The sequence below is a fragment of the Harmonia axyridis genome, chromosome 4, assembly GCF_914767665.1.
Source record: "Harmonia axyridis chromosome 4, icHarAxyr1.1, whole genome shotgun sequence".
NCBI lineage: Eukaryota > Metazoa > Arthropoda > Insecta > Coleoptera > Coccinellidae > Harmonia > Harmonia axyridis.
This window is the reverse complement of record NC_059504.1, coordinates 43622489-43648750: the sequence shown is the minus strand read 5'-3', so window position 1 is coordinate 43648750 and position 26262 is coordinate 43622489. Positions and strand designations below refer to the sequence as shown.

The 26262-nt window shown below is 35.1% G+C and overlaps 1 protein-coding gene across 4 annotated transcripts; it reads right to left on the bottom strand.

The window, feature by feature from the left end:
* Positions 1-2582: 2582 nt before the first annotated feature.
* LOC123678530 (serine/threonine-protein phosphatase 6 regulatory ankyrin repeat subunit A-like) lies at positions 2583-25761 on the bottom strand. 4 transcript variants are annotated; one of them, XM_045615601.1, is made up of 25 exons: positions 25438-25759; positions 25054-25138; positions 24584-24995; positions 23581-23705; positions 22334-22669; positions 22101-22221; positions 21106-21246; positions 20689-20984; positions 15427-15603; positions 14937-15141; positions 14012-14150; positions 13697-13910; positions 11355-11442; positions 11042-11271; positions 10499-10661; positions 8294-8484; positions 7766-8097; positions 5926-6132; positions 5615-5817; positions 5394-5560; positions 5133-5284; positions 4849-5076; positions 4622-4793; positions 3431-3748; positions 2583-3158 (listed from the first exon to the last, which is right to left on the bottom strand). In XM_045615601.1, the coding sequence occupies exons 1-25, from the start codon at positions 25462-25464 to the stop codon at positions 3010-3012; spliced, it is 4878 nt and encodes a 1625-aa protein (XP_045471557.1). In that variant the 5' UTR covers positions 25465-25759; the 3' UTR covers positions 2583-3009. The 4 variants fall into 4 exon arrangements, with proteins under 4 accessions (XP_045471557.1, XP_045471558.1, XP_045471559.1 ...); XM_045615602.1 differs by lacking the exon at positions 15427-15603 and having other exon boundaries at positions 25438-25761; XM_045615603.1 differs by lacking the exon at positions 3431-3748 and having other exon boundaries at positions 25438-25758.
* Between the last annotated feature and the right edge of the window lie 501 nt (positions 25762-26262).

Genomic DNA, 26262 nt, shown 5'->3' with positions numbered 1-26262 from the left:
TTTAGACTCTTCACATCACTTACTCATACCAATAGATTTCTTCCTGAATAAAGAAATCCTAGAGGCTACCAATGTCTATGACGAAGATCTGCCAAGGTATGTTGCTTATACGTTTTACCAATGATTATAGAAGATCCAAAGAACGAAGTTTTTGTCGAAATAATTCAAAATGGTTGTAAAATTATGAAATTTTCAATATTAATTTGATTTTATGTGTGAATAATAATACCTTGTGTCAATTTTTTTTTATAAATTTCGATTAGATAGTTAATCCTCTGCAACAGCTGTCTATTTTCTGGACGCCAAGAAGTTTATTATTCTCAGAGAGAACAATATAGATAACCCTTTTCCGAGGATATCATTAAAGCATAACTAATGAAATGCTCAAATTTCTTTAAATCGATATAATCGGATTTTTCAGTTGTATAACACAATTTTAAACACCGAAGCCTACAATATGCTGAAAATATAAATACATTATACGTAGGAGAGTAATCGACTTAACTTTCAGGCCACTTCGTTCGGAAATTCTTCAGTTCAGCATATCCTGTAGTCGAAGACAGATTATATTTCATATAAAAATGGAATCGTGGTTAAAAACGCAATACAGAGTAACAACAAGGCGCTACAAAACATTGAGAATACCCAGAAAATTGAAAATTTTACTGACAGGTTCTAGTGACTGCAATGAAAAATCGTCGTATTTGATATCAGATGACTCACCACAAATACAAAATATTGACTTTGAAGTGAAGAATAATCGTAAAGTGACAAATAACAACAATAATAAAAGTCACAGGGTCTGCCCACATTTGTGGAGAACTTTCAGCTTGAACCTGAAGACAAGGAGAGAAAGCAAATCTGAACAGAGAAAAAGGCCTATGATACCTCCTGTTATGAAAACATATGATAAAGGGGTGAAAGTGGGACAGCCAGAACAATGGTTATAACAATTTGCTCAGAAAAGTAAGTTCAAGATGAAAGGAATATATTTCATATTGTAGTAATCAATCATTGGACTTTTAGAACATACCTATACCTATGCAGTGTGTGGATAAAGTGAAAAACGAAATTCATAAGTGCGTTTTTGATTGTTTTTCAGCAAAACGATCGCACAGGTCAATTTTAGTTTTTAATTAACCACCTCAAGAGCGTAGAAATGGGGGGTTGGGGTACTGGGATTAATTACCCCTCACAATAAGATTTCCGAAATATAAAATTGCAGAATTCTCGCAAAGACGAGGAACGATATTTTTTCCATAAAATAAACCAATAATTATTTTACCTTTCTTCGGAACCCACACGGCATCAAAAAATCGGACCCTTTTACGTTGTAGGTATGAATTTATTATCGCTTTCAAGATGAGTACTTGACTACTTGAGTACTTTTATTGCACTACGAGCACGTCTATGTCTCGCTTACGCTCGTCCTGGAAGTCTGTGAGTCCAAATAAACCATTTTCGGGCGTGTTGCGTACAATATTTTTTCGGCAACCGTGTAGAATAACACTATCGCTGCTGATTTCCATATTTTATTGCGATTGCGATAAAAAACATGTAAATTTTTGACAACTAATTTCATATGAACTGTCAGCCGTTATCTCGGTTGCTATGGATTCTATGATGCTTTTCCGGCCTAGTCCGGGAAGTAAGTACTTTCCGGACTAGGCCGAAAAATGCTACTTTCTCAGAGAAAAAGCGTCCGGGAAGTGAGCACTTCCCGGACGGTTGCCGAAAATAGTAATTTACGTAACAAGTCCGGAAAATAGTTTTTTTTTGGACGAATAGACAAAATTCCAGGACGAGCGTAAGCGAGTCCTGGAAGTCTGTGAGTCCAAAAAAAACCATTTTCGGGCGTGTTGCGTACAATATTTTTTCGGAAACCATGTAAAATAACACTATCGCTGCTGCTTTCCATATTTTATTACGATTGCGATCAAAAAACATGCAAATTTTTGACAACTAATTTTATATGAACTGTCAGCCGTTATCTCGGTTGCTATGGATTCTATGATTCTTTTCCGGCCTAGTCCGGGAAGTACGTACTTTCCGGACTAGGCCGGGAAATGCTACTTTCTCAGAGAAAAAGCGTCCGGGAAGTGAGCACTTCCCGGACGGTTGCCGAAAAAAAATGTTTTTCAATGTAAATTTTAACGCTAGCTGTGCAAAACATTTTTTTCAATTGAATGATAAATCAATTTTATCTTTTATCATTTCAGATATTAAAATGTTTAATCATTGTTGTTTGACCTATGTGATCCGAATGGTCGAAAGTCACCATGAGCAAGTATCTACCTCAAGGTTTCATTTGCTACTTGATTATAGTGTAAGAAATCCTCGTTCCACTTTCTACTAAAATTCAACATTCAATCCAATGAACTGCGAAATTAGGAGGAAATATTCAAGTGGAGAAAAATTCACTGCAAAAAAACTATGAACAAGGACAAAATGCAGCTAGCTGCATATCACTTGGAACTATAGATTATTTCTCTTGAGAAACTGTTGGTTGATTGTGATATAGATTAATATAGTTTTTGATTCTCGCATTTTTTGTAAGAATCGTGATTGAATAAAATACAATGTTGATTTCAATTTTTGTATTCAGAAACTGTTAAAAACAATTATTTACATTGGCAAATGCATTATTAAAAAGTATTTATAAAAAGCAATTTATATACAGAATAAAAAACCCAGAATGTTTGTAAAATCATTCTGACCCTTTATTCTTGAACACAATATTCCTGACGTTCCATGAGAGCTCATAAGAAGTACACATTTTTTTTTATCACCCTTTAAATCGCATTAATTTCTCAATCAATTATGTCTACAATATGGGATTAACAAATTATATTTTTGTTCGATCAACACAAATTGACTTTTTAAGTTAACAATACATAATTATTAGTTTTAGTTTCTGATGTTAGTTCCCCTCGTAAGTAATAAGAGCTCATTCGAGCCAATTATTGAGCAACAATTACAGAAGACGATTTAATAACGTCTTGAAAAATTTTAATAATATTCATTGTCACTAAATTCTGAGTTTTCATTAGATGCCTCTCTGCATTGTCTGTTACTTTGGCTTTCTGCTTTATCAATAATTAATTCGTTCTGATTGTTGACTGTGTTGATGTCTTTGTTTACATGCTGTTGAACAGAATCTGCAAAATAAAAATTACATGAAAATTATTTCGTCACTAAATATTCAGGATAGAAGGAACATTTCAGAGAATAGATTAATGAGTTCGAATAATATTAAAAGAAACAGAATGAAGAAATAAAATGGTTGTAAACTGATGTCAATCAATTTAATTGGTACCAAAATTTTTGAAGCAGTATCATTTGTATTCATAAATAAAAATATCGATGCAGAAGATGTACAGAGTTATGAGGTCAGAAAATATGTGAATTAAAGAGCATTAGCAGACACTACATGCAAATTCTTTCTTGGGTTTGGGTTTTGTTTTTGAAATCGACAAGGGATCTTGAAGACCATATTCTTCGGTTAAAAAAGGGACATCCAGTATGCTGCCAGATCCTCTCAAGCTTTGAGTTAATTCGTTGCCTAAATCCTTATCTATCATATAAACTCTAGTTGTATTCAAATCGTCTTTTTTCTCCTCTAGTATGAACTGCACTGGTATAATACTGATGCAGCCATCCAAATCAAGGCAATCCTTGACTTTCAGAGGAGGAAGAATGTAATCTTCAATCAAGTCATAATCACCAACGTTGTTTATTTCATTCTCAACTGAAAATATGATGAAAAATCGTTCATTCTTCACTTTACACATTGTCTCAATCAGAAAATAGACCAAAACAGAACGTTAACTCTTTAAACATTCTCTTGAAAGAATGCAATCATTTTAAACAATTATTTGTGTTAACCCTCTGAGGGTTTTTGTCGATATTTTTGAATTTTCTGAAGTTCTTATGAAGCTATCCACACACGATGGGATCTTTAATCGCGGAAATATTGGTTTTTTTTCAATATTCTTTTTGAATTTTCTGTGGTTCTGATGATGTGATCAGCTGAAAATTGAGCGCGGACCTTGAAATTGTTATGTCATATCAACACCCTAAATTTCAACTGCGTCAATTTTCTGGTCACGATAAAATTGGATAATTTCAATACAAAAATGCTAAGTTTTAAAACTATCAGGAAAACAAGATTTTGAACGGCCATTTTTACAGGACCTCTTGTCGGATTTTGTCCATTAACAAACTTAACCGAGATCCGAACTTTCCCTGAAAATTTCAGGTATTTCCGTTCGAGAGTTCTTTTTTACGGACGGCCGAACAGAATAGATTTCGAGGAGGATTCGTTATCAGTGAGTCGAGTCTTATCGTATGAGACCATTCCTGGCTCAAAATTCTAAAATTACAATTAGACGTTCGATGACGAACGCTCAAAAACTATAGCATAAAATAAATTCCTTTTCGTTTCATCAAAAAGCAACAAATGATTCTGATGCGAGAATTGTAAAAGAGAATAAAATTGAAAAATTCATATGATCAATTCAAAGTTAATAAGTTGTTGCTTTCTAGTTTATTCAATGGAAAATCATATTATGTTGAGCATGATCAAGAAAGAAAAGAAATAAACTGAAACGTTAAAAAATACCTCCTTCTTTATTTATTTCCACTTCTGATTTATCAACTATAGTGTACAATTCAGTTGTTATATTCTCGTTATCCGTTTCATTTTCTTCAATCTTATCAACAGGTTCTTCGAAATTTTCCAGATACTCATCTGCAATTGTCTGGAGTATTTCATCATCTTCCGAGTTTTTTAACTATGTACATAATTATCATAGTAAGTTATGTTTTAAAAGAAAAAATATATATTACCTGACCCTCTGATTCATTTATTTTTTCTAAAGGTTCCATTATTTCTGTTAAATTTTCAATATATTTGAATAAATCGTCATCTGTGAGGCATCTTTCACATGAGTATATTTCTGAGCTTTTACCATCAATTAATAAGTTTTTAACATAATCCGTCAGAATTTTTGAATAGTCTTTCTCCAGTTTTATATCTTGAAGTTTTTTAAGAAAGTCTTGTTGAAAAACAGGTTCCTACACAAGGCATCAATCATAAAACAACAAAAACACCAAGTAATTTATTCACTAACCGCGGGATTGTTACTTTCCTTCAATAATTCAGTAACAAACTCTTGATACTGCAACATTTCATTGTTCTGTTGAAGAGATGTATCGCTAGAGTTTTGATTATCTCCATTTTCCTTGAGGTCGGGAGTATCCTTATTATTAATAAATATCGAGTCTATGAAATACAGAAACTAAATGAATAGATCAAAATCATTAATGAACTCAACAACACAAATAATGACTTCTATCATACGTGAAAATTTTTCATTAAATTGTCGGTTTACCATTCTGCGAATTAGAATTTTCTAATTGTATCAGTGTTTCAGCACTTTTGACATTTTCTACTTGTTTATGTTCTTGAAAATTCTTCGGTTGTGCCAAAGTTATTTTGACGCTTGGAGACTTCTTGATAAAGGTAGCTAAATTTCCAGTATCCATTTTGGACACCATTCTATGCGAGTACAGAAATTAATAAATTGCAAAATTTTCAAGGAACGGCCCTCACCTCTTACTTCGACTAGAATTTTTTTTATTTTTTCCAAAGCGCACTACTTGTCTGATATCAGGTGTTAAATCTTTGTTATAAGAATTTTCAAATCCTTTTCCTAATGCATCTAAGGCATGAAGCAATTTCTGCCTATATTCAGTTGAACTTTCATTCAACAGTTTCAACAAGAACTCATTGAATTCTCTTGGTGAACGCTTACCCTGAAAACAATGATCTTTATGGAAAAAACTACTAGGTATAAGGTAACCTCTGACAGTTTAATAATGAATGAGATTATTCTGCAGGCTGCACTTATAAGAACTCCTCACCTGCAAATGCTGTCTCAACAAATGTCTCAAAGTACAATCTGAACACCTCTTCTGCCACAACGAACATTCTCTACATCCTTTTTTACGATCACTTAATTCTTTCAAAGTTCGCGCTCTTAAAGTCTCTTCAAGATTTATTTTACCGCCATTATGTCTATTGATAGACATATCAGAAAATGATCTATGTAGATTCAAGCCTTTATTGCTCTAGTCAAAATAGAAAAATATTAGTATAATACTAATGAGGTGGGAAATATATCTTCATATATATACATACATATTTTAGGCAGAATTAGATTGACAATAGAATAAAAGAATTAACGCACATTCTGAAAATCTCAATTTTAATGAAAGTTAACTCTACATTGACTTTATAACTTAATTTTTATGTTCTCTCGGGGAGGTTTTGAACGAAACAAGACACATTAAATGGAAGAAAAATTCAGGATTTCACCGAATCTTATGTGAAAGAAGAGAAATAAACAATTTTCAAAATACTGGAATGCTGATAAGTGATTTAATACTTGGTATTTCCACCCCTTGCGTTAATTACAGCTCGGCAACGACGGTTCATACTCAAAATGAGTGATCTTAAAATGTTCTGATCTAATCCTTCCCAGATTTCTCTGAGTTGGATTCCTAAGTCATTAAAAGTAGCTGGATGATTTTCTGAACTTTCAGCCTTCTATTGAGGTTGTCCCAAACCTGCTCAATTGGATTAAGATCTGGACTTCTTGCTGGCCATTCCATTCGAGATACTTCAACCTCTTCAAGGTACTCCTGAACGATGCGCGCACGATGGGGTTTGGCATTATTGTCCATAAAAATGAAATTTTCACCAATGTATGGGGCAAATGGCACTACATGATCTTCAAGAATAATCCTTATATACCTATCAACATTCATAGCTCCATTATCAACGACCACTAGGTCTATGCGAGCAGTCAAAGATATTCCACCCCATACCATAATCGATCTTCCCCCGAAACCAGTAGTATTCAGGAAATTGCACTGAGCATATCTTTCATGTGGACGTCTGTATACAAGGGAACGTCGATCACAAAGGTAGAGGCAGAATCTAGACTCACCTGTGAAGAGAACTCTTTCCCAATCAGCCTCTTCCCAATGGATATGCTCTCTTGCAAAATCCAAACACGCCCTTCGATGGGCTGGGGTAAGAGCTGGGCCTCTTGCCGCGACACGAGGCCTTAAATCATATTCTCTGAGGCGATTTCTTATTGTCTGAGTGCTAATTTTCACCCCATGAGTTTGCTCTCGCTGATTTTGAAGGAGGCTAGCGGTTGCACACCGTTGTCTCAACGAAGAAATTCTCAAGTAATGTTCTTGAATGGCAGTTGTTAACCGTGGTCTACCCTGTCCTTGTCTTCGGAAATTCATACCTGTCTCCCTGAATCGCTGCAGCATTGTGGACACACTTGTATGGGAAACTCCAAACCTTTCTGCAATTCTTGTGTATGTCCACACTTCTTCTCGCAAAACTACCGCTTGGGCACATTCCTCTTGGGTCAAATTGCGTGTTTCGCGTTGCATAGCGATCGAGTGTAGAAAATCAAACGAAAGAAAAACTATTGATCACTAGAATTGATCGAGAACAACTGATTTCAGAATGGAGCCAATACATTCAAAATCTGATAATCTCATCTTTTTTTATTCCTGCTGGGAAAAAACATCTGTATTGAAGAAAAACGTTGAAAGTGGATAACATATGCATGCATAATTCTGATAAAAATAATTATCATTGAGAACACCTTCAGTTGTAGAATAAATTTGAGATTTCCATAATGTGCGTTAATTTTTTTGCGCAGTGTATATGCATTACCTCCCCTCCTAATCCATGGTTTTTCTCGTTTTGTGCACTGTTATCAATCAGAAAACATTCCTCTTCACTATTATCAGAATGTTTCCTTTCCCATTTTGACATCGTGAAGAACGGCATAAGGGATGAAGAACAAGAAGGAAACAAAATTTTCGGATTTTTCGACCAAATCGGGGGATCAAAACGTAATCTATTCTTATCAGTTTCTAATGAACTTTTCAGTAGAGCTTTGTCAGTTTGAGTTTGGCTATTTTTCTTTGGGAGGGAGGAATTTTGTTGAATCATGGTGGTTCGTTTGGCAATCGACAAAAAGGAATTCAGCAAATGGTTGGGAACTGGGAAATATCGAAAGAATATATGTATTATAAAGAAGTTACTATAAAGATGATTTTGTATTCAAAAGTTTATAGATAAAATTGTAAAAAAAAATTTCATACAAAAAAATTGGGCCGAATTTTGAATCTAATGAAATCAAGAAATACAACTAATCTGAAAATTCCTTTCTCATTGTATAGTATTTTATGCACTCACCAAATTCTCCAGAAGCACTATTTTTAGCATTCAATAGAATTAAAGCAAGACATTGGGCAACCTCACTATTTGGAGCACAACTTAAGGCAGGAGTATATCCCTCCGAGTCCACTGCATACACTGAAGCGCCCCTTTTCAATAATTCTCTAGTGACACAGACAAGCCCGTTTCTTGCTGCTAGATGAAGAGCCCTGAAAAAAAAATGTCTTCAAGTAAATTTTTGTATAACTAGATTTATATTAGATTCAGATTTAAGGAGAGTTTCATTGCACCGCGACCTTATGGTCAATTGTGCCCCATATCAGAGAAATTATCGCCATTAGGCGTAGTCTACAGCTCGCCTTCCAGTTCCAGAGTTCTAATGAACTCTAGTATCTGGGTCCAAAACATTTTTTGCATTGCCTAGCAATGGCGAGGCATTCCGTCATCGCATGATCCGTAGTTTATTTCTCCTCCCCGAAGAATATGCACTCGTCGTTTTGTGCTAGACTCATTCTATGAGGTGCCTCCTGAGGTGGCAATGCCTTCTGTAAGATATCCAGTGAGGAGGTGGTGCATAAGAACTAAGATCCAGATACTTCTTGGATCTTGCAGTAATTTTCGAAAAAATTTTTGGAAAAAACCCAGGAATATTCTGCCAGTGTTTCTCTTTCGATTTTTTCCCTGTCCTGAAACTCTTACTTGTAGATAAAGGGTGTTTTTTTTTTAGCTATAGAACTTTAAATTGCAATAAAACAACGATGGATTATTCGATTGACATGATTTTCATTTATCCGCAAGATAATCTTGTGGCATTACATTTTAAATATGATTTTTGGCATATGACCGCCACGACTGGCTCGGATGTAGTCCAATCTGGACGTCCAATTTTCGATGACTTTTTCCAACATTTGTGGCCGTATATCGGCAATAACACCGCGAATGTTGTCTTCCAAATGGTCAAGGGTTTGTGGCTTATCGCATAGACCAGTGACTTTACATAGCCCCACAGAAAGTAGTCTTGCGGTGTTAAATCACAAGATCTTGGAGGCCAATTCACAGGTCCAAAACGTGAAATTAGGCGGTCACCAAACGTGTCTTTCAATAAATCGATTGTGGCACGAGCTGTGTGACATGTTGCACCGTCTTGTTGAAACCACAGCTCCTGGATATCATGATGGTTGTTCAATTCAGGAATGAAAAAGTTAGTAATCATGGCTCTATACCGATCACCAATGACTATAACGTTCTGGCCATCATCGTTTTTGAAGAAGTACGGACCAATGATTCCACCAGCCCATAAAGCGCACCAAACAGCCAGTTTTTCTGGATGTAACGGTGTTTCGACATACACTTGAGGATTAACTTAACTCCAAATGCGGCAGTTTTGTTTTTTGGCGTAGCCATTCAACCAGAAGTGCGCTTCATCGCTAAACAAAATTCGCTTATGAAAATCGGGAACAACGGCAACCTCATTTTGGGCCCATTCGACGAATCTACGCCTTACTTGATGATCGTTTGGCTTCAATTCTTGCACGAGTTGGATTTTGTAAGCACGCAAACCAAGATCCTTCCGCAAAATCTTCCATAAAGTGGATGGACACAGATCCAATTCCTGTGCTCGATGGCGGATAGACTCATTCGGGTCTTCCTCATAGCTACGCTCTACAGCAGCAATAGCTTCTTCTGTAAGCACCGTACGGCGTCTCTGGGGATGCGAGTTATCAATAAGAGTGAATGCGGTGCGAAAACGTTTCATGGTTAATTGAATTAACTGCTCTGATGGACGATTTTGTCGACGATAAAATGGACGTAGTGCGCGATACGTATTCTGCACAGAACCATTATTTTAGAAATAAAATTGCACTATTTGCAACCGTTGTTCAGGCGTGAGTCTATTCATGATGAATTGCCAAACCAAACTGAGAATAAATCACTTGACAGCTGTTAAATCGGTCGCCATCCTGAACAGTAATGCCAACTTAAAGTTATATACCTCGAAAAAAAAACACCCTTTATATCTGCTTGGACAGAGGCTTAACGATAGTGAGCATTTGATGACAGCCACAAATACTGCAGTGCCAGTACTCGTCGTGGTTTTAGAACCATCTGTGTACCTTTTATACAACTAAATTATTAATTATTCAGAAGAAAAAAAAACAAAATCATTTCAACAATTTCAAGTCTTGTTCAAAATGAAAATAAACATCTAAATATAAAACTCACGTTTTGTTCTGTTTATTGATGCTGTGTATCACATTATAATCTGTCATGCCTTCCAGCAAAAGTACAGCTGTGGACATGTGTTTATTGAGGCAAGCCCAGTGAAGCGCTGTGTTGCCGGATTTATCCTGATGATTTTTATCAACTTTATAATGTAAAAATAATTCTGCAACAAAATGTTCCATCAGTCCTATTGCAATGAATGGTATAAACAGAAATCCATCGAAGCATTAAAATTCAGATTATACCTAGAGCCGTTTGCACCAAACTACATACTTCGAAACTTTTCACTTTGATTTTCGTTAAATTTGTATATGCGTTTGTTGAGGAATGCTAGTTCTATTTCCACCAAACTATTTTGAAACATACCACATTTAAGTTGAATATCTTGTAAAGGAAAGAGGAAAGGTGCTAAGAGAAAAAACTTGAAAAAAAAACAAACATTAACACTCCTTCGGTGTTTAATGTGTTCTTTTACTTTTTCTTGCTGAATGGAAAATTTGAGAAACATTTTATAAAGCAAAAAAATAAGAATATTATGCATACCAATAATATCGTTTTGTCCAAATTGTGCAGCGGCAATGAAAGGAGTCCTTTCCTCCTCATCTAAAGCATCCAAAGTTGCTCCATTGTCCAATAACAGCTTTGCAGATTCGATATGCCCGTGTAAGGCACAAATATGTAAGGGATATCGCTTTCGAGTATCACATAAATTCACTATTTCTTTTCCATAAGTTTCAAGCAATAATTGAAGGCACTGAACTGAACCTGAATAACTGAAGTCAAAAATGAAATCATTAGAATTATTAGTTGAATATAGTTATATGTAGTTATTAAAAAACTACAGTATAAATCTCACCTAGCACAGTGAACTGGAGAGAATTTATTTCCTATCAATGTTTTGAATAAGCCCTTTTTGAGTAAATACTCAGTACAGCTTGTATTACCTAAAATAATTACAGAAGATTTATATTCAAGAAAATGAGAAAAGCACTGATATAAAGAGACGGTCTTTTAGGGGGTTGTTCAAATTTTTATTTGTGTATTTTTTTCTACAAAATTTCGCATATGGATTTTTCATTTCAATATGCTTCATTCGGTCCTCTGAATACAATATTAAATAAAAACTTCTTGGCCTGTGGCTATGAAAACATAAACGACTGGATGATTCAACATATATCATTTATCATTTTTTTTTTGACAATTTTCTCGAAGAAACGAAAATACCAATTGTTGTGGCTTTATGCTTTTTTGTCTTTCGTTTTTGGAAAGTCAGCACTCCAAAATATTTTTTTGGTCGTAAAAACCCAGTGGCGACGCTAGGGGAGGCCAGGGGGGCCAGACCCCCCTAGAATTATGCTGACCCCCTAAAACCTGAGACACAATAAGGCTGAAATAGTTACAAGATTAGCAGATTTATGATTTCGATTTACTATGACCCCCCAAAAAAAATCTGGCGCTTCCTTGGACACCCCTGTTTTTGAAAGCTGGTGTCGCCACTGTGAAAACCATATCAACCCCTAATATCCATACCAAAATAAATGTCATTAAAATTGGAATAGTGGAACGGGAGATAACCGTTAAAAAAATGGTTCAAATGAAAGTTTCTTAGTCTTCAGGAGGACATCGAAAGTAAACATTCAATATGGAATTGGAGTTTGATTTTCAAGGTCATTTCGAGGTCAATTTTTCTTTAATACAGAATATACATTTTTCTTCGCAGAATCTTATTCTCCGTAAAAAAAAACTAGGTACATTTTGTTTCCTTCGTTTATGTGATAAAAAGAACCGTTATGGGGATATGAAATTAAGCTCAGACTGGTTATGATGAAAATATTCTACATACAAACTACTGAGCATATTTGAAGAAGTGAATACTCATAGATAGATAAGTAACAAATTATATATTTTTTCAATCCAAACAAAAATTAAATTAATTAATTCCACTTTATTAAATGTTCAAAAGTATCCCCATGATCGAATGAACTGTTCTATCTGTGGCGGCTCATAAAGCTCCACATAACAACAATAAACACAGCACTCGGTGGCCTAGAGGGTAAGAGTGTAGACTCTCCCTCGCCGAGATGCGACAAGGTGCCGGGTTCGAGTCCCGGCGGCTCCCGATATAATAAATTCCCCAAGCGTCTGTGACACGGCACACACAAATATACCAAAGTCACACTGATAAGTCCGGTGTGTGTGCCAGGGACGAAACGCATAAGTAGGCATACGTGAAATCCTACATATCCTTTGTTCAATGCTTCAGACAGTTGATAAAAGCATCAATGAAAGAGAAAAAATAATGAATAATGAGAAATAAATAAATAAGAAAAAATAATACTAAAGAAAATTATCTGAAATTATGCACAAACTGAAATTCAAAACTATGAACCAATGCAACTTCTTCCAGTGGTAGCAATTTTAAAATTCCGCATAAGGTGAGATTTTATTATCGTGCTGTCAACTCATGTGTGCAACTGGAAAAAAATTCAGAATACAAAAACAGTTTTTATTTTTAATATGTTTATATGGAATAAAAAACAATAGATTCTATGAGGAATAAATGTGAAGTATAAAATCTACTCGACCTTGAAAATAAACTCCAAGGTCACATTGAATGTCTGCGTTCCATGTCCCTCTGAAAATTACATAAGAAACTTTCTTTTGCAACATTTTTTAATCCAAGCTCTTCCCAAGGAATTGTTTCAGTGGATCGTTTAAAATGTGTCACCTGAAGATGTCATCTTTTAACCTTTGATGGTGAATTGGATTAGTTCTTCAATATGTCTTCATGAATAATTCATCACAAGCTATTATTACTATTCAACTGGGGTCATTGTGGCTCAGTAAGCATACCGGGAACTGCGACTATGTAGATCTTTTGTTCTCTACCCTACTCATTCATGGAAACCCAAGGAGGTCGTCAATGGCGTTGATAAAACTGACAACCTCCTTAGGGGCCTTGGTCGTTACCTCTCGGGTATCCAGGACCGGCTTACCCATGTGAATGGTTCTTAGGCCAGCCAGCTCTGGACACTTGCATACCATGTGTTCAGCTGTTTCTGCTTCTGATCCACAGAGCTTGCAAATCTCATCTGCTGACTTTCCCATACAGTACAAATGATGTTTGTACCGACAGTGCCCCATCAGCAGTCTCACCATCACCCGAAGCTAGAATATGTTTAAGTAAATTTTACTTACCTCTATAACAAGCCCAATGTAGAGCAGTACACTCTTGTCTGTCCATAACAATAGCATCATTTGGTTCCAAATACTCCACCAGTATTTGTAAGCAGGATAAATGTGCACATGCAGCAGCCAGATGGATAGCACTCTTTCCGTTGACATCAACTAAATTGGCTTTAGCATTCTTGGCTAGCAAAAGTTGTAAAATTTTACTGTGACCTAAAGTAACCTGAAAATTTAGTTGTGTCAAACTTAATAAAATGAATTTTTATAAATATTTAACTACAATTTTTTTATGCATGCATATGGATTACCAAGAAAAATACTCACAGCTCTAAAAAGACTAGAATGTAAGTCATTGTCCACCATATTCACTACTTTTTCTACGTTTAGAGCATATTCTAATAGAACTTTAACACACTCTATGTGATTAAAAGAGACAGCAAGCATTAAAGGCGTCCTTTGTAAGCTGGAAATGTAATTGTACCTTAGTTTTCAAATAGTTATATAATTGAAGTGCAGAAGACGTCGATAATCTTCTACAAATGAACAAGTATTATAATAGTATATTGTGCAACAAGTGGGGAAAGTCCAACTTTTCTCGCGAGTGTGGAAGTTTGTGGCACGAGCCTGAAAGGCGAGTGCCGCAAACACACGAGCGAGAAAAGGAGTTTCTCCACATGTTGCACACTATAATTTTCCTACAACTGCACAAATTTCAATAATTCAAGTAATGGACTTGATTCAAATCAAAATGGCCTTCGTTGACAGTATGTGCTAATTTATTGCGTTTCCATAGAAACGACTCAAATGCCCAATTTCATTGGTCTACCATGCGAGGTGTGGGCAAAGTGCCGTGGGGAATAATATTTCCCACAGTATGGGCAATACATAGTTTTGGAATTGAGTAAGCTGTGGAGAATACGCTACTTTTCATAGCAGTTGTAGGAAAATATCTTTTTGTACAAGTATTATATGTTATTTTCTCTAATTCACTGAAATTTTAATGAAATTAATGGAATATTTCCATAAATATCGTTTACTGATTTTTGAACTAAAAAATTTTGGTTTGCAGAACAGTTTTCTGTATCACGAATTTGACAGATAAAAGATGAATCGTGACAGGAGAGTTCTGAGTACCAACAAATAATAATAAAATACAACCGTGAAATCTGTGTGAAACTGAGAATGAACATATTTATCACAGAAAATTCAGTCAACAACGGAAATTGGAACAACTCTTGTAAACATTCACCTGTCAGTCATTTCAATGGTTTCCTTTCCTTCCCCTCTTTTAAATATTTCTCGAAGGCACTCGTGGTATCCATTTTTGGCGCAGTAATGTACAGCAGTCATATTGTTTATTTTATCACAGATCGTCACAGAAGCCTTTGCTAAGACTAAAACAATTGCACATTGTGAATGCCCTTCACGAGCTGCAAGCATCAACGGTGTGGTCCCTAGAAATATTCTTGGATTATTTGTCATCTACCCATTCCTATCACAAATTTTTCACAATTATTATAGTTTGGCCAAGATGAATATTTCTATGTTATGATAAACATACAACATAATAATTTTAGATTTTCAATTGACATCGTGATATATTACACTAACACCTGTCAATTTTAAGGTTTTACAGGTATTTAAAATAATCTTCCACTTTAAATGTCATGAATTTGATGAATCTTGAAGTTAGTATTCTGTGAGTACCCTTAATTCAACAAGGTTTTGAAACCTCATACCTTGTTCATCTTGAGCATTAACATCCGCACGACGTTGAATGAGAGTATTTACAATTTCATAATTTCCAACTTTGGCAGCTAAATGAAGAGGTGTCACCAATGTTGAAGATAGATTTTCGATTTCAAGTTTATAATTGAATGAGACAAGCAACATTAAACCTGCTATAGTATTATTACCTGCAATAATACAAAGGTCAATTTAACTTTAAACTCGCTCAGTAATTGCACAAAAATATAAAGCACAAAATATAAAGCAGCACCTGAAGAAGAAAGCAATAAGTCTAAGCACAGGGCTTTCCAATAAGAGGTTTCATTTTGAATAGACCTCTATCTGGGTAGCTGTCAGTTTTGAAGCTACCATTTTTTGACATTTGACAATTGAAATCTACGTTATTAATAAGAATGGAGCGGTACATGCTTCAATAATGTAATGAAATTTTTAAAATTCTCTTCAAAATGGAGAAAATTTTGCAGTCACAGTTCGCAAAACTAAAGCACTTTTGGTTCCCCTTGGCCATCAATAATGAAACTGCTGGGAAAATTTGAGCTGTTGGGACAAGTTAGTGGTGAGAATAATCGAAACCGTGTGCGTTGCTGAAGAACAACTCACAATATTGCTGCTGCAGCCTGTAGTGTGATCTTGGGAATCAGGCTGTGATTAAAGATTATTATGGCCGGAATTGGAAGATATTGGGATGACGTTTATTTTCAACAAGGCAGCGCCACATGTCACACAAACAACGAAACAATCTCAATTTTACAACAAAAGTTTCCCGGCCGTTTTATTTCTTGAAGAGGTGATCTTGTGATTTAATACTTTTAGACCTTTTTCTTTGGGGTCACGTAATGGCATATAAATAAATAAATAAAATAAATGACGTCTTTATTTCACAAAAGAAAATAGAGAAATACATGAACCCATCACCTAGCAGCGGAAGGCGAAGTCTAGCAGACTGCTATTCAAACTCAACCCTCCCCAAACCGGCAATGAGCTAGCATCCAACAAGTACATAATAATTAACAAGTCAGCAATATATACCTACATATAAAACAAAATATGAAATGTATACCCAATGAGCACCCGAAATCCACAGCATGAAGATTACAACCATACACACCCTTGAAATAATATACATCAATTATTGCTCACACAACAAATACTTTTTAACTTTATACTTGAACTTATTGATATTCAACAATTTGAACTCATTCGGTAGGGAGTTGTAAAATGTTATTGACTGAAAGATGAAACTTCTCTGAAATAAAGCCGTTTTATGTCTCGGCACTACAAATTTATCCTGAAATCTTGTAACTCTCGAATGAACGTTACTACAGTCCATTCAGGAATTATTGACATCCCGGGTGGCTATGGAAAATCGAAATTAAGTTGGTACTGGCTCATTCAGTAACATTTTGAATTGCAGATTTCGGTTTGGCATTGGAAATGTCATTGACAAGAGGTTAGATTTCAGTATGTTTGTGTTATTGGTTTTGATCGAAGAAATTTTGAAACTTAAAAGTTGTATCAATTTCAAACACACATTGATTAGTTTATTTGAGTATTTCTCACAGTACTGTTTGAAAAATGAAGAAGGCAAGTCATTACAGCCTGGATTATTAGTGATAGAAAACCTGTGCAATACGATTTCATCTTCAAAGAATCATTGAATGATTTGATTGTTACCAAAAGCCGAGCTAAAAGCAACCAATATATTAGCCTGGATGAAATTTGACCAAAAAGCATCTGGATTTTGATCAATCAAAGACAACATTACATAAACTTAATTGGTTACAAGTTCAAAACAGTTAATGAAAGGAAAATTCTTATTGATAAACAGATTTTATGGTGGATACAGAGAATATTTGCAACAAAATGTGAAATTCATTTATCTGGAGGAATGAGGATTATATAAATCTAAGAAGGGAGAATTATTTTATAATTGGGTTGCTAAATTGATACCTTTTCTGCATGACCGAAGTTATATTATATCAAACTATATGAAAAAGATCTGTAAACAAAGTCTTGGCATTGCATCTATAGTTTATTTATTTAATAAATTCTAATTGCTTTATAGAATTTTTACTGAGTATTTCATCGAAAATATATTCAGAAGAGTAAATTTAAGAATTCCTTCACCTCTTAACCACTTACAGATAATAACAGAATGCAATAAAATTTTGAAATTCATGAATTATATATAATTTCATGCAAAAATGCTTTTAGTGAGTGAGTCAAAACTGTTATGGGCAAAATACTTTATGTAATTTAATAGTAAATAGTATAACAGCATTTCAATAAAAATAAAAGTGTATAAATAGTATTTATATTCTTCATACAAGTTTAATCAATCATTCAACAGTTTCAATAAATAGTGACTTTGGAAAATAATTGACACATCGGCTGATAAATTGGTTCCAATTTTGAAAGTTACAGTACAACTGTGATGTCAAAATTCTTCATATACTAAATGGATTCTTTGAATTTTATTTCTGTCTTATGATATGGCTCTCCCATTGACTAAGCTACACTATTTAAATTTATCAACCAGTTTTTTCTGTTTTTTTCACCAGTTTAGACACCACAGTTAAAATGGTCCATAAGAGTTATATGATAAGAATTTTGCGAGCAGGTTGGTATCCAGTGTCCATCAAGAATGCAACAATTTTTGAAGAGCATTTGGTGAAAAGGAACATGCATATCTTGATGATCTTCAATAGGATCTTTCATGGTTGACTCTTAAATGAATAGATATCTCTTCATCGGATTTCCTTGAAATGAGATAGCATTTCACTATATTTTTACGTTATATAATCTGAATTCCAATTTATGAAATCATGACTGTATGCGTCCCTTCGTAATAATCGTAATTTTGAAAATTCAGGGTCTTCCGGATACAAAAATGATGAAAATAATTCAACCTGGTTATTTCTATGATGAACCACAGCAATTTTTAGTGATATTTTTGTAACCAGAAATAATGCCGCGACTAGACGTTCACGGCCTGCTTCGATGTCAATAATTCCTGAATGGACTGTATGACGAACGAATCTCTTCCTGAGGAAAGGTGGAGCCTCGGCATTACAAAGAAGCTTATGAGTGAAAGTACCTAGGTGATAATTCCTCCTCGATTCCATAAAAAGACTCTCATCCTCCCTGATTTTATAACTAATAGGATCATACTTCTTTACACCATGAATCAACCTGAAACACGACTTCTGCACTCTTTGTATTCTATCGCGATTAATCTTAGTCAAACACGGCCCATAGATAAAATCACAATATGTGAACTGGGATAAGACAAGAGATTCACAAAGAGTTCTCTTGGTCTTCATATCAAGTATATGCCGGTTGGGGTATATAAGTCTCAAGTTTGAATATGCCCTCATGAGTAAAGTCTTTAGATGTTCTGAAAAGCGTAAATCAGTATCCATTATTAAACCCAAATTTTTAGCGACATCAGTGAATTCCAAGCGATGATTATTCAATTCAATACACATATTTGATTTGAGGAAACTAGCAGTATATTTGTTGGCAAAACACATTACCTTTGACTTCTCTGGATTGAGGACTAAATTATGTACGGTAGATAGTTCTTGCACAAGATGTAAAATATTGTTGATTACACGAGAAGCCTCTTCATATGATTCTTTAGGAAAATGATAATATAGTTGGAAGTCATCTGCGTAAGCTAGTAATTTGCAATGGGTTATAGATCTCATTATGTCAGCAGTATAAGTTATGAATAACAATGGTCCAAGCACTGAACCTTGGGGTACACCAGCAAGAATTTTAGTCTTTATATCTTCCACTTAACAGTACAATGAAATCCATCAAGTACCCTTAAAATAAACTCGTTTTTTTAATATCAACCACACGCATCAGGTTGCAGAAACTGCAAAGGCTGGCGTGTATTGGTGTCAGAGGAGCTATGCGCACAGCTCCCACGGCAGAGCTGGATGTCATACTAGACTTGCCTCCCTTACACCTACATGTGAGGAAATGTAGCCTGCTCGAAGCAACAAGAATTTCCCTTAATGGAAAGCTCCTTCCTGGAAACTGGTTGGACATATGAGGATACTGAATCAATTAGATTCAAACCTCCTCGCAAAACCATCGGATCTTATGCCAACCACCTACGATTTTGAAACGCCCTTTGAAACGGTTATAAATGATCGTCCTAGTGTAATAAGTCTCGTAAATCGTCTGGACAAAAAGTCATCCATATGGTTCACAGATGGATCAAAAACAGAGAAGGGCACCGGTATTGGGATATATGGACCTAAACTGAGGATCTCTAAAGCCCTGGGAAGTGAGCCCTCGATTCTACAGGCCGAGATAATGGCTGTTTATGTATGCGCCCAGGAGTGTCTCAAAATGAACCTCAAGGGGGCGCATATCTACATCACCACAGACAGCCAAACCACGCTGAGATCCCTGGAATCGTGTTGTCGGGGGTCTCTGCTGACTTGGGAGTGCCGTAACACCATAAAGCAACTGGCCAGAGGAAATAAGGAGACTCTTCTATGGGTACCAGGGCACTGTGGGGTTGAAGGAAATGAAAGAGCTGATGAACTTGCAAAAAGTGCATCAAGGTTAACACCTGCTGGACCTGAGCCTTTCTGTGGGATAGGAAAAGACCAATATAAAGCTGCGGTCCAGCTATGGGAGTTGAACAGCAGGACAATCCACTGAACTTACAATCCTAGACTTGTTCAGGCAAACAAATTCGTGAAAATTTCACCTACCTACGCCAAAAAGCTCCTGAAGCTGTCGCGAGCCGAGCTTCGGTTGATGGTGGGACTGCTGACAGGGCACTGTCGGTACAAACATCATTTGTACCGTATGGGAAAGTCAGCAGACGAGATTTGCAGGCTCTGGATCGGAAGTAGAAACAGCTGAACACATGGTATGCAAGTGTCCGGAGCTGGCTGACCTAAGAACCATTTACATGGGTAAGCCGGTCCTGGATACCAGAGAGGTAACGGCCAAGGCCCCTAAGGAGGTTGTCAATTTTATTAACGTCATTGACGACCTCCCTGGGTTTCTATGAATGAGTAGGGTAGAGAACAAAAGATCTGCATGGTCGCAGTTCCCGGAAGGCTTACCGAACCAAAACGACCCCAGTTCAAATACTAATAATATCAAAATGAAACATTTATTGGAAAACCCTTCACAAATAATTTATGATCGCATCAAAATCACTACATATTCAATAAATCAATGGAAAAATGTTGGTGTTCTGAAAAACAAAACATCGTTACCTGCAACAGCATAATGAAGAGGGGTAAAACCCTTCTTGTCCTTGCTCAGTGGGTCCGCTTTATGTTCTAAAAAGTAGTCCACACATTTGCTTTCCAAATCATATCTAGCTGCTAGATGTAGCGGCGTACAACCCTGATTATCCACAGCGTTTACGGGGGTTCCAACACCGAAAAGGGTGAAAACGCATTGATAATGTCCTTGAGCAGCTGCATAGTGCAATGGAACACGACCGATGTTGTCTCTTTCGCAAAACTTAGCACCGTTGCTCACAAGTAGATCTATACATTCAACGGAACTAAAAATATCATAAGTGAAAAGTGCGAAAAACATTTAGAATACACGATGGTATACCTAGAGTATTGAATTAGTATACTACAGCATAAGAATGACTGTGTGAGAAAACAAAACATACTCACCCCTTATAGGCTGCATAATGAATTGGTGTTTTTCCAGTATCGTCCACAGCATTCAAATCAACTCCTGCTATAAGAAATTTTCTACAACACTCAACATTTCCGGAAAGACAGCACATATGTAAAGGGGTTCTTCCTTCAAACCTACAAATTAATTTGAATGATCATAACTCCAAGTCACAAAATATTTTTTTCTACATTCATGCAAAAATCAAAACTTTATTGAACTATATTTAGTGGAGAAAGAAGTTCTTCATTGCACTAGTGCAATAAAGTGTTTATTGCACTCATCTGTCATTCTACTTCAACGCGCTGTCATCATGACAAACAAATATTTCAGTCTGAAGGAAATAACGATGTACAGTAACCAAGTACTAGTACGTTTAAACCAGTAACAAATCAAGAAGTGGATTTAAAAAGTACTTCACTACGAAATATTCATATTGAAAATTGCACCAATTGTTCATTCACTTTCAACATTGAGGGTAAAAATAAAGTTTGAGTTAAATTGTTCGTAACGTATTAGTTCCGGTTTCAATGCAAATCGATATTAATAATAAAGTATTCAAGTTGCGCTTTTCATTTTCCAACACCTAGTGCCGCACCTCAATAAATCATTTTTTGCTTTTTGCATGAACGTCGAAAAAATGTTGTATGCAACTCGTGCAAAAATTGTTTATTGCATTAAACATTCACTTTTTGCACTTGTTGCATAAATAACTATTCTTACTGCCATTTTAGAAAGAATGACAAAGTTGTGTCATTGGCATTTGTATGAGGTTAAAATACAGCGATTATCTTACAATACAAGGTGAGTCAATAGTGCTTGAACAGCCGATAACTCTTGGAAATTTTAGTCTATCAGATTACGTGATACGTAAATTTACAGAAGATTTGAAAACTTTTCGGGAATTCAATAAAAAAAAACTCGCCCTGTATACAATCAAAGTTTACGACAAAATATCACCGACATAAATACTGACAAAATGGGAACATACCCTTTAAATGAAGGATTAGCCCCTAGAGACAACAAAGTAGTGGCAAGAAGATCATGTCCATATTGTGCAGTAATATGTAAAGGGGTACAACCATTTTTGTCAACACAATCAATAATAGCACCTATTAATAATAAAAATGAATAATTAATACAGAACAAAACCTATATCATTGTAATATAAATGAAATTTCAGACTCAATATATCACATAATAAATTTATCAACTATTTCTCACCATGATCGATTAAAGATGCGCTCCTAGTGAATTTACCATGTATTGCAGTCATATGAAGTGGTGTCCTACCATCTAAACTTCTTTTGTTCACATCAACTTTTTGGGATAAAAGGAACATCATACATTCTGTCCCGTGTGCACTTGCAGCTGCTATATGAAGAGGCGTTTGTCCTTGAAAATTGACAGCATCTGGGTCAGCTCCAGCACTAACAAGGTCTTGACATACCATTTGTTGACCATTCAGGCAGGCTATATGCAGAGGAGTATTTCCGTATGTATTTTGAGCATCTTTATCTGCTCCAGCAGCCAATAGTACTCTACAGACACTGTCATTGCCTGAAATTATCAGTTAGTTCTAGTTCATGCATCCCCAAGTTTGGGAATAGAATGACTAAACCAGGTAAATTAATAATAACTGTACTTTATTTCAGGTAAAGTCTAACGAATCAGAGGTCAAATTCAATTATGTCTGTCCATTTTTAAACACGATTTATCTAGAACAGAAAAACCAAGAAATTTTCGGGATACAGTCGGATCTCAAATTACCCTGCTAATGCCAGAATCAGAGGAAATTCAAGTTTATACCAAAAAAAAAATTAATACTCCACCCAACACACTTCCAACAGATTTGACATTTAACATGTAAATCTTTAAATGAATGACGTCAAGAATATCTCATATAATATAGAGTATACAGTCTCCAATGGCGCAATTTTCGCATGAATGACGCGCGCTCAAAAGCTCCTGACTTCACTTTCAGTCGATAACTATTCACAGGTAACCACAGAAAAAATCTAATGATATGAGATCCAATTTCCTAGCTGGACATTCTATCAAACCTCGTCATTCAATTCATCTGCTACGATATTCCTCACCTAGACACTGTATTTCTGCACCATAAAAATGTGCAGAAAAGCCATCGTATTGTAGCAATACTTCATTTGGATTATCTTCCAGAATTTCCAAAATTAATGACTCAATTACCTTTAGGTGCATCTCAAGATGTACTATCAATTAAAATTAAGATAAAGGAATCCAACTATGGGTTATTTGACATCCTAAAAAATTCAAATTCGAAATGATTGCATACCATTATGGTGCAGTAAGACATTATCTAGATGATTCAAGACAAAATTCTGAACTGTGAAATACCACAGGGGTGAATTTGAGGACCTATTAATAATAGTTATCTCAATAAATAAATAGACTATATTATCAATGTATACCAACCAGAACAATATTCTCACCATTAGCTGCTGCAACATGTAAAGGTGTACACTGATTACAATCACTTGCATTAATGTCTGCTCCACACTGAATCAAAAAATCTATCGTTTTCGAATGACCCATTTGAGCTGCAAAGTGTAGAGGCCTGAAAATGGGTTAGGACGTAAGTGTTTCCATAGGAATTTCAGCGAGAGTAGAACACAACATGGTGCCACTCCCAATGTTGTGTATTATTGTTGACAAACTTCTATCTTCAATTAAAATCATTCATGGTATAAAGATACTTTGTAAGATACTGAGGAATATTATCATACAAATCATTTACAAAAAAATATTCTTAGTTTACCCTTAACCTTCATGTTTTAGAATATTAATTTTTTTTATATTTGCTTGAAACTCCACCTACTCCAGAAAAAAGCTTATATTTCCAGAGCAATAGTTTGTAGAGCCATGAGTCTACCTGAATTCAAGAATCACTGGAATTGTATACTGAGCATACTTAACAGAAAATTCAGGGTTTTGTAGTCGTAGCCTAGTCCATTTTTCACCTGATGTTTGGCTTACTGCTGCGGTAAGCATCTTCAGAGGTTTCTAGATCGTATATTTTAACTTAACACTAGAATTCACTGAACTGAATCATTTAATTTTAGAACTAGAAACCTCTAAAGATTGTTACTGTAGTCAGGTGATAAACCGAGTAGACCACTACTGAAAAGGCTGGAATTTTCCAATTCTGTTGAACAATCCGGTAGTAAAATCCTTCAGTATTATTTTAAGCATACTTAGTTTCACTAGGGTCATTAAAATATAACCAGAAGAACACAGCTGCAGTGAAATTTTATTGAAGATGAAAATTTCATCCCCCTCTCAGCTTTTGAAAATATGGCATATTTAAAGTAATTTTTTATCTCATTTTTTTGTCAAGAATCTCACAGATAATGACATTTAAAAAAATTTCAAAAATTTTTTTGAATGAAATGATCATATCCCTAAATACTTACAACAATAGAGAGATAGACTTACCGAAAATATTTTTTGTCTGAAGCATTAACTGAAGCACCTGAAGTAATCAATAAATCCACAATGTAAGTATGACCATTATGAGCGGCATGATGCAAAGCTGTCTTTCCAGATCTATCAGTTAAATCTATATTGGGAACACGATCGGATAATAATGCAACACACTCATATGCATTATTTGCTGCTGCAACATGCAGAGGTGTTTGCCAAAGTCTGTCTCTTGCTCTAGCATCTGCATTGGCGTTCAAAAGTAAAGACACAATTTTATCTGCATTTATAGAACATGCTCTATGAAGAGGAGTGATCCACTTAGCATCTTTTGCATTTACTCGAGCTCCAGCCTGTATTAAAGCTGCTACTATATCTGAATCTGCTTTGAAAGCAGCGGCATGAAGAGCTGTTCGCTTCTCTGAATCTACAACAATAAAAGCTGTAGTTATCAACAATGAAATATATATGTTTTGTACTTTTACCTTGTAAATTTACATCTACATTACTTTTCAGTATAACCTCAGTAGCATCTAAATCTCCAGCAAAAATTGCCTGAATCAAAGCTGGCTAGAATATATAACTGAATGTTAGTATTTATCAATATTATTAAAGCAATTACAAATAGTAAAATTAAAAATAGAACTACATGTTGACGAGAATCAATTCAATGAAATAGTTCTTAATAATTCATTCTATAAAAAATATCGAATCTTAGGAATGTTACTGTATTTGAATACATCAAATGAAAATGGTAATAACTTCACATTTACTGATAATTTTCCCAAGAACTCAAAATTTTTCATTGAAATTTTTGGGTATTTTATTAAAAATTATGCGTAATGTTTATATAACTTAGCAAAAGTTACCTGCTCATGCAATTGCAGAATAACCATTATACTTTATTTTATCAATTGAAATTTTGCTAGCTTATTGTCATTAAATCTGACTTCTTTATAACGCAATTATTTAAAAATTGAAATGTTGACAAAAATGATATTGTATGAAAGATTGCAAAAATCACATTGGCATAGGTAGTGGGCACATTGTCAAACTTTCAATGCTTATTCAAAAATAATCACAGCGATATATGAATTATTCCTGATTACGACTTAAAAATCTATCTTCTCAATATTGTGTTCTTAAATATAAGGAAAAAACCCATTTTAATCAAAAAGGGAACTTAGAGAAAAGATTACTAGAAGTACTCTGACGGAATTTCTCAGAGTAAACGGAGTAAAGTAAACATAGAGTGGGTTTGTTTGGGAGTGCCACAGGAAACGATGCGGAAATCGATTGAAGTATCGGCAATCTCTTTAAAATTCAAAGAAAACTGGTTCCTTCAAAGATCATCAGTTTTTACTTTAGCTTTTTCAATAGTGAGTGGACACGCTGTATTTCTAAATAATTGTATATGAATAATTATACACTGTAAAAAAGCCAAATTAATTATCTTGGTTACTGTACAAACACGTTGAATTTAAATTTTAAATTGTCTTTTTTCTTCTTAAAAATGCCAAACTTACCTTAACCTCTTTCGAAAGGCAGGTACAACTCCAAATTTTTCAAAAGAGAGTTCGATGTCAAAGATGCAACACGCACTGGAAGGCCAATTGTCGAAAATGTCTATAAAATCATGGACATTGTCTAGTCCGACCTTCATGTAAGCACTGTTTGGATTGCTCAAGAGCTAG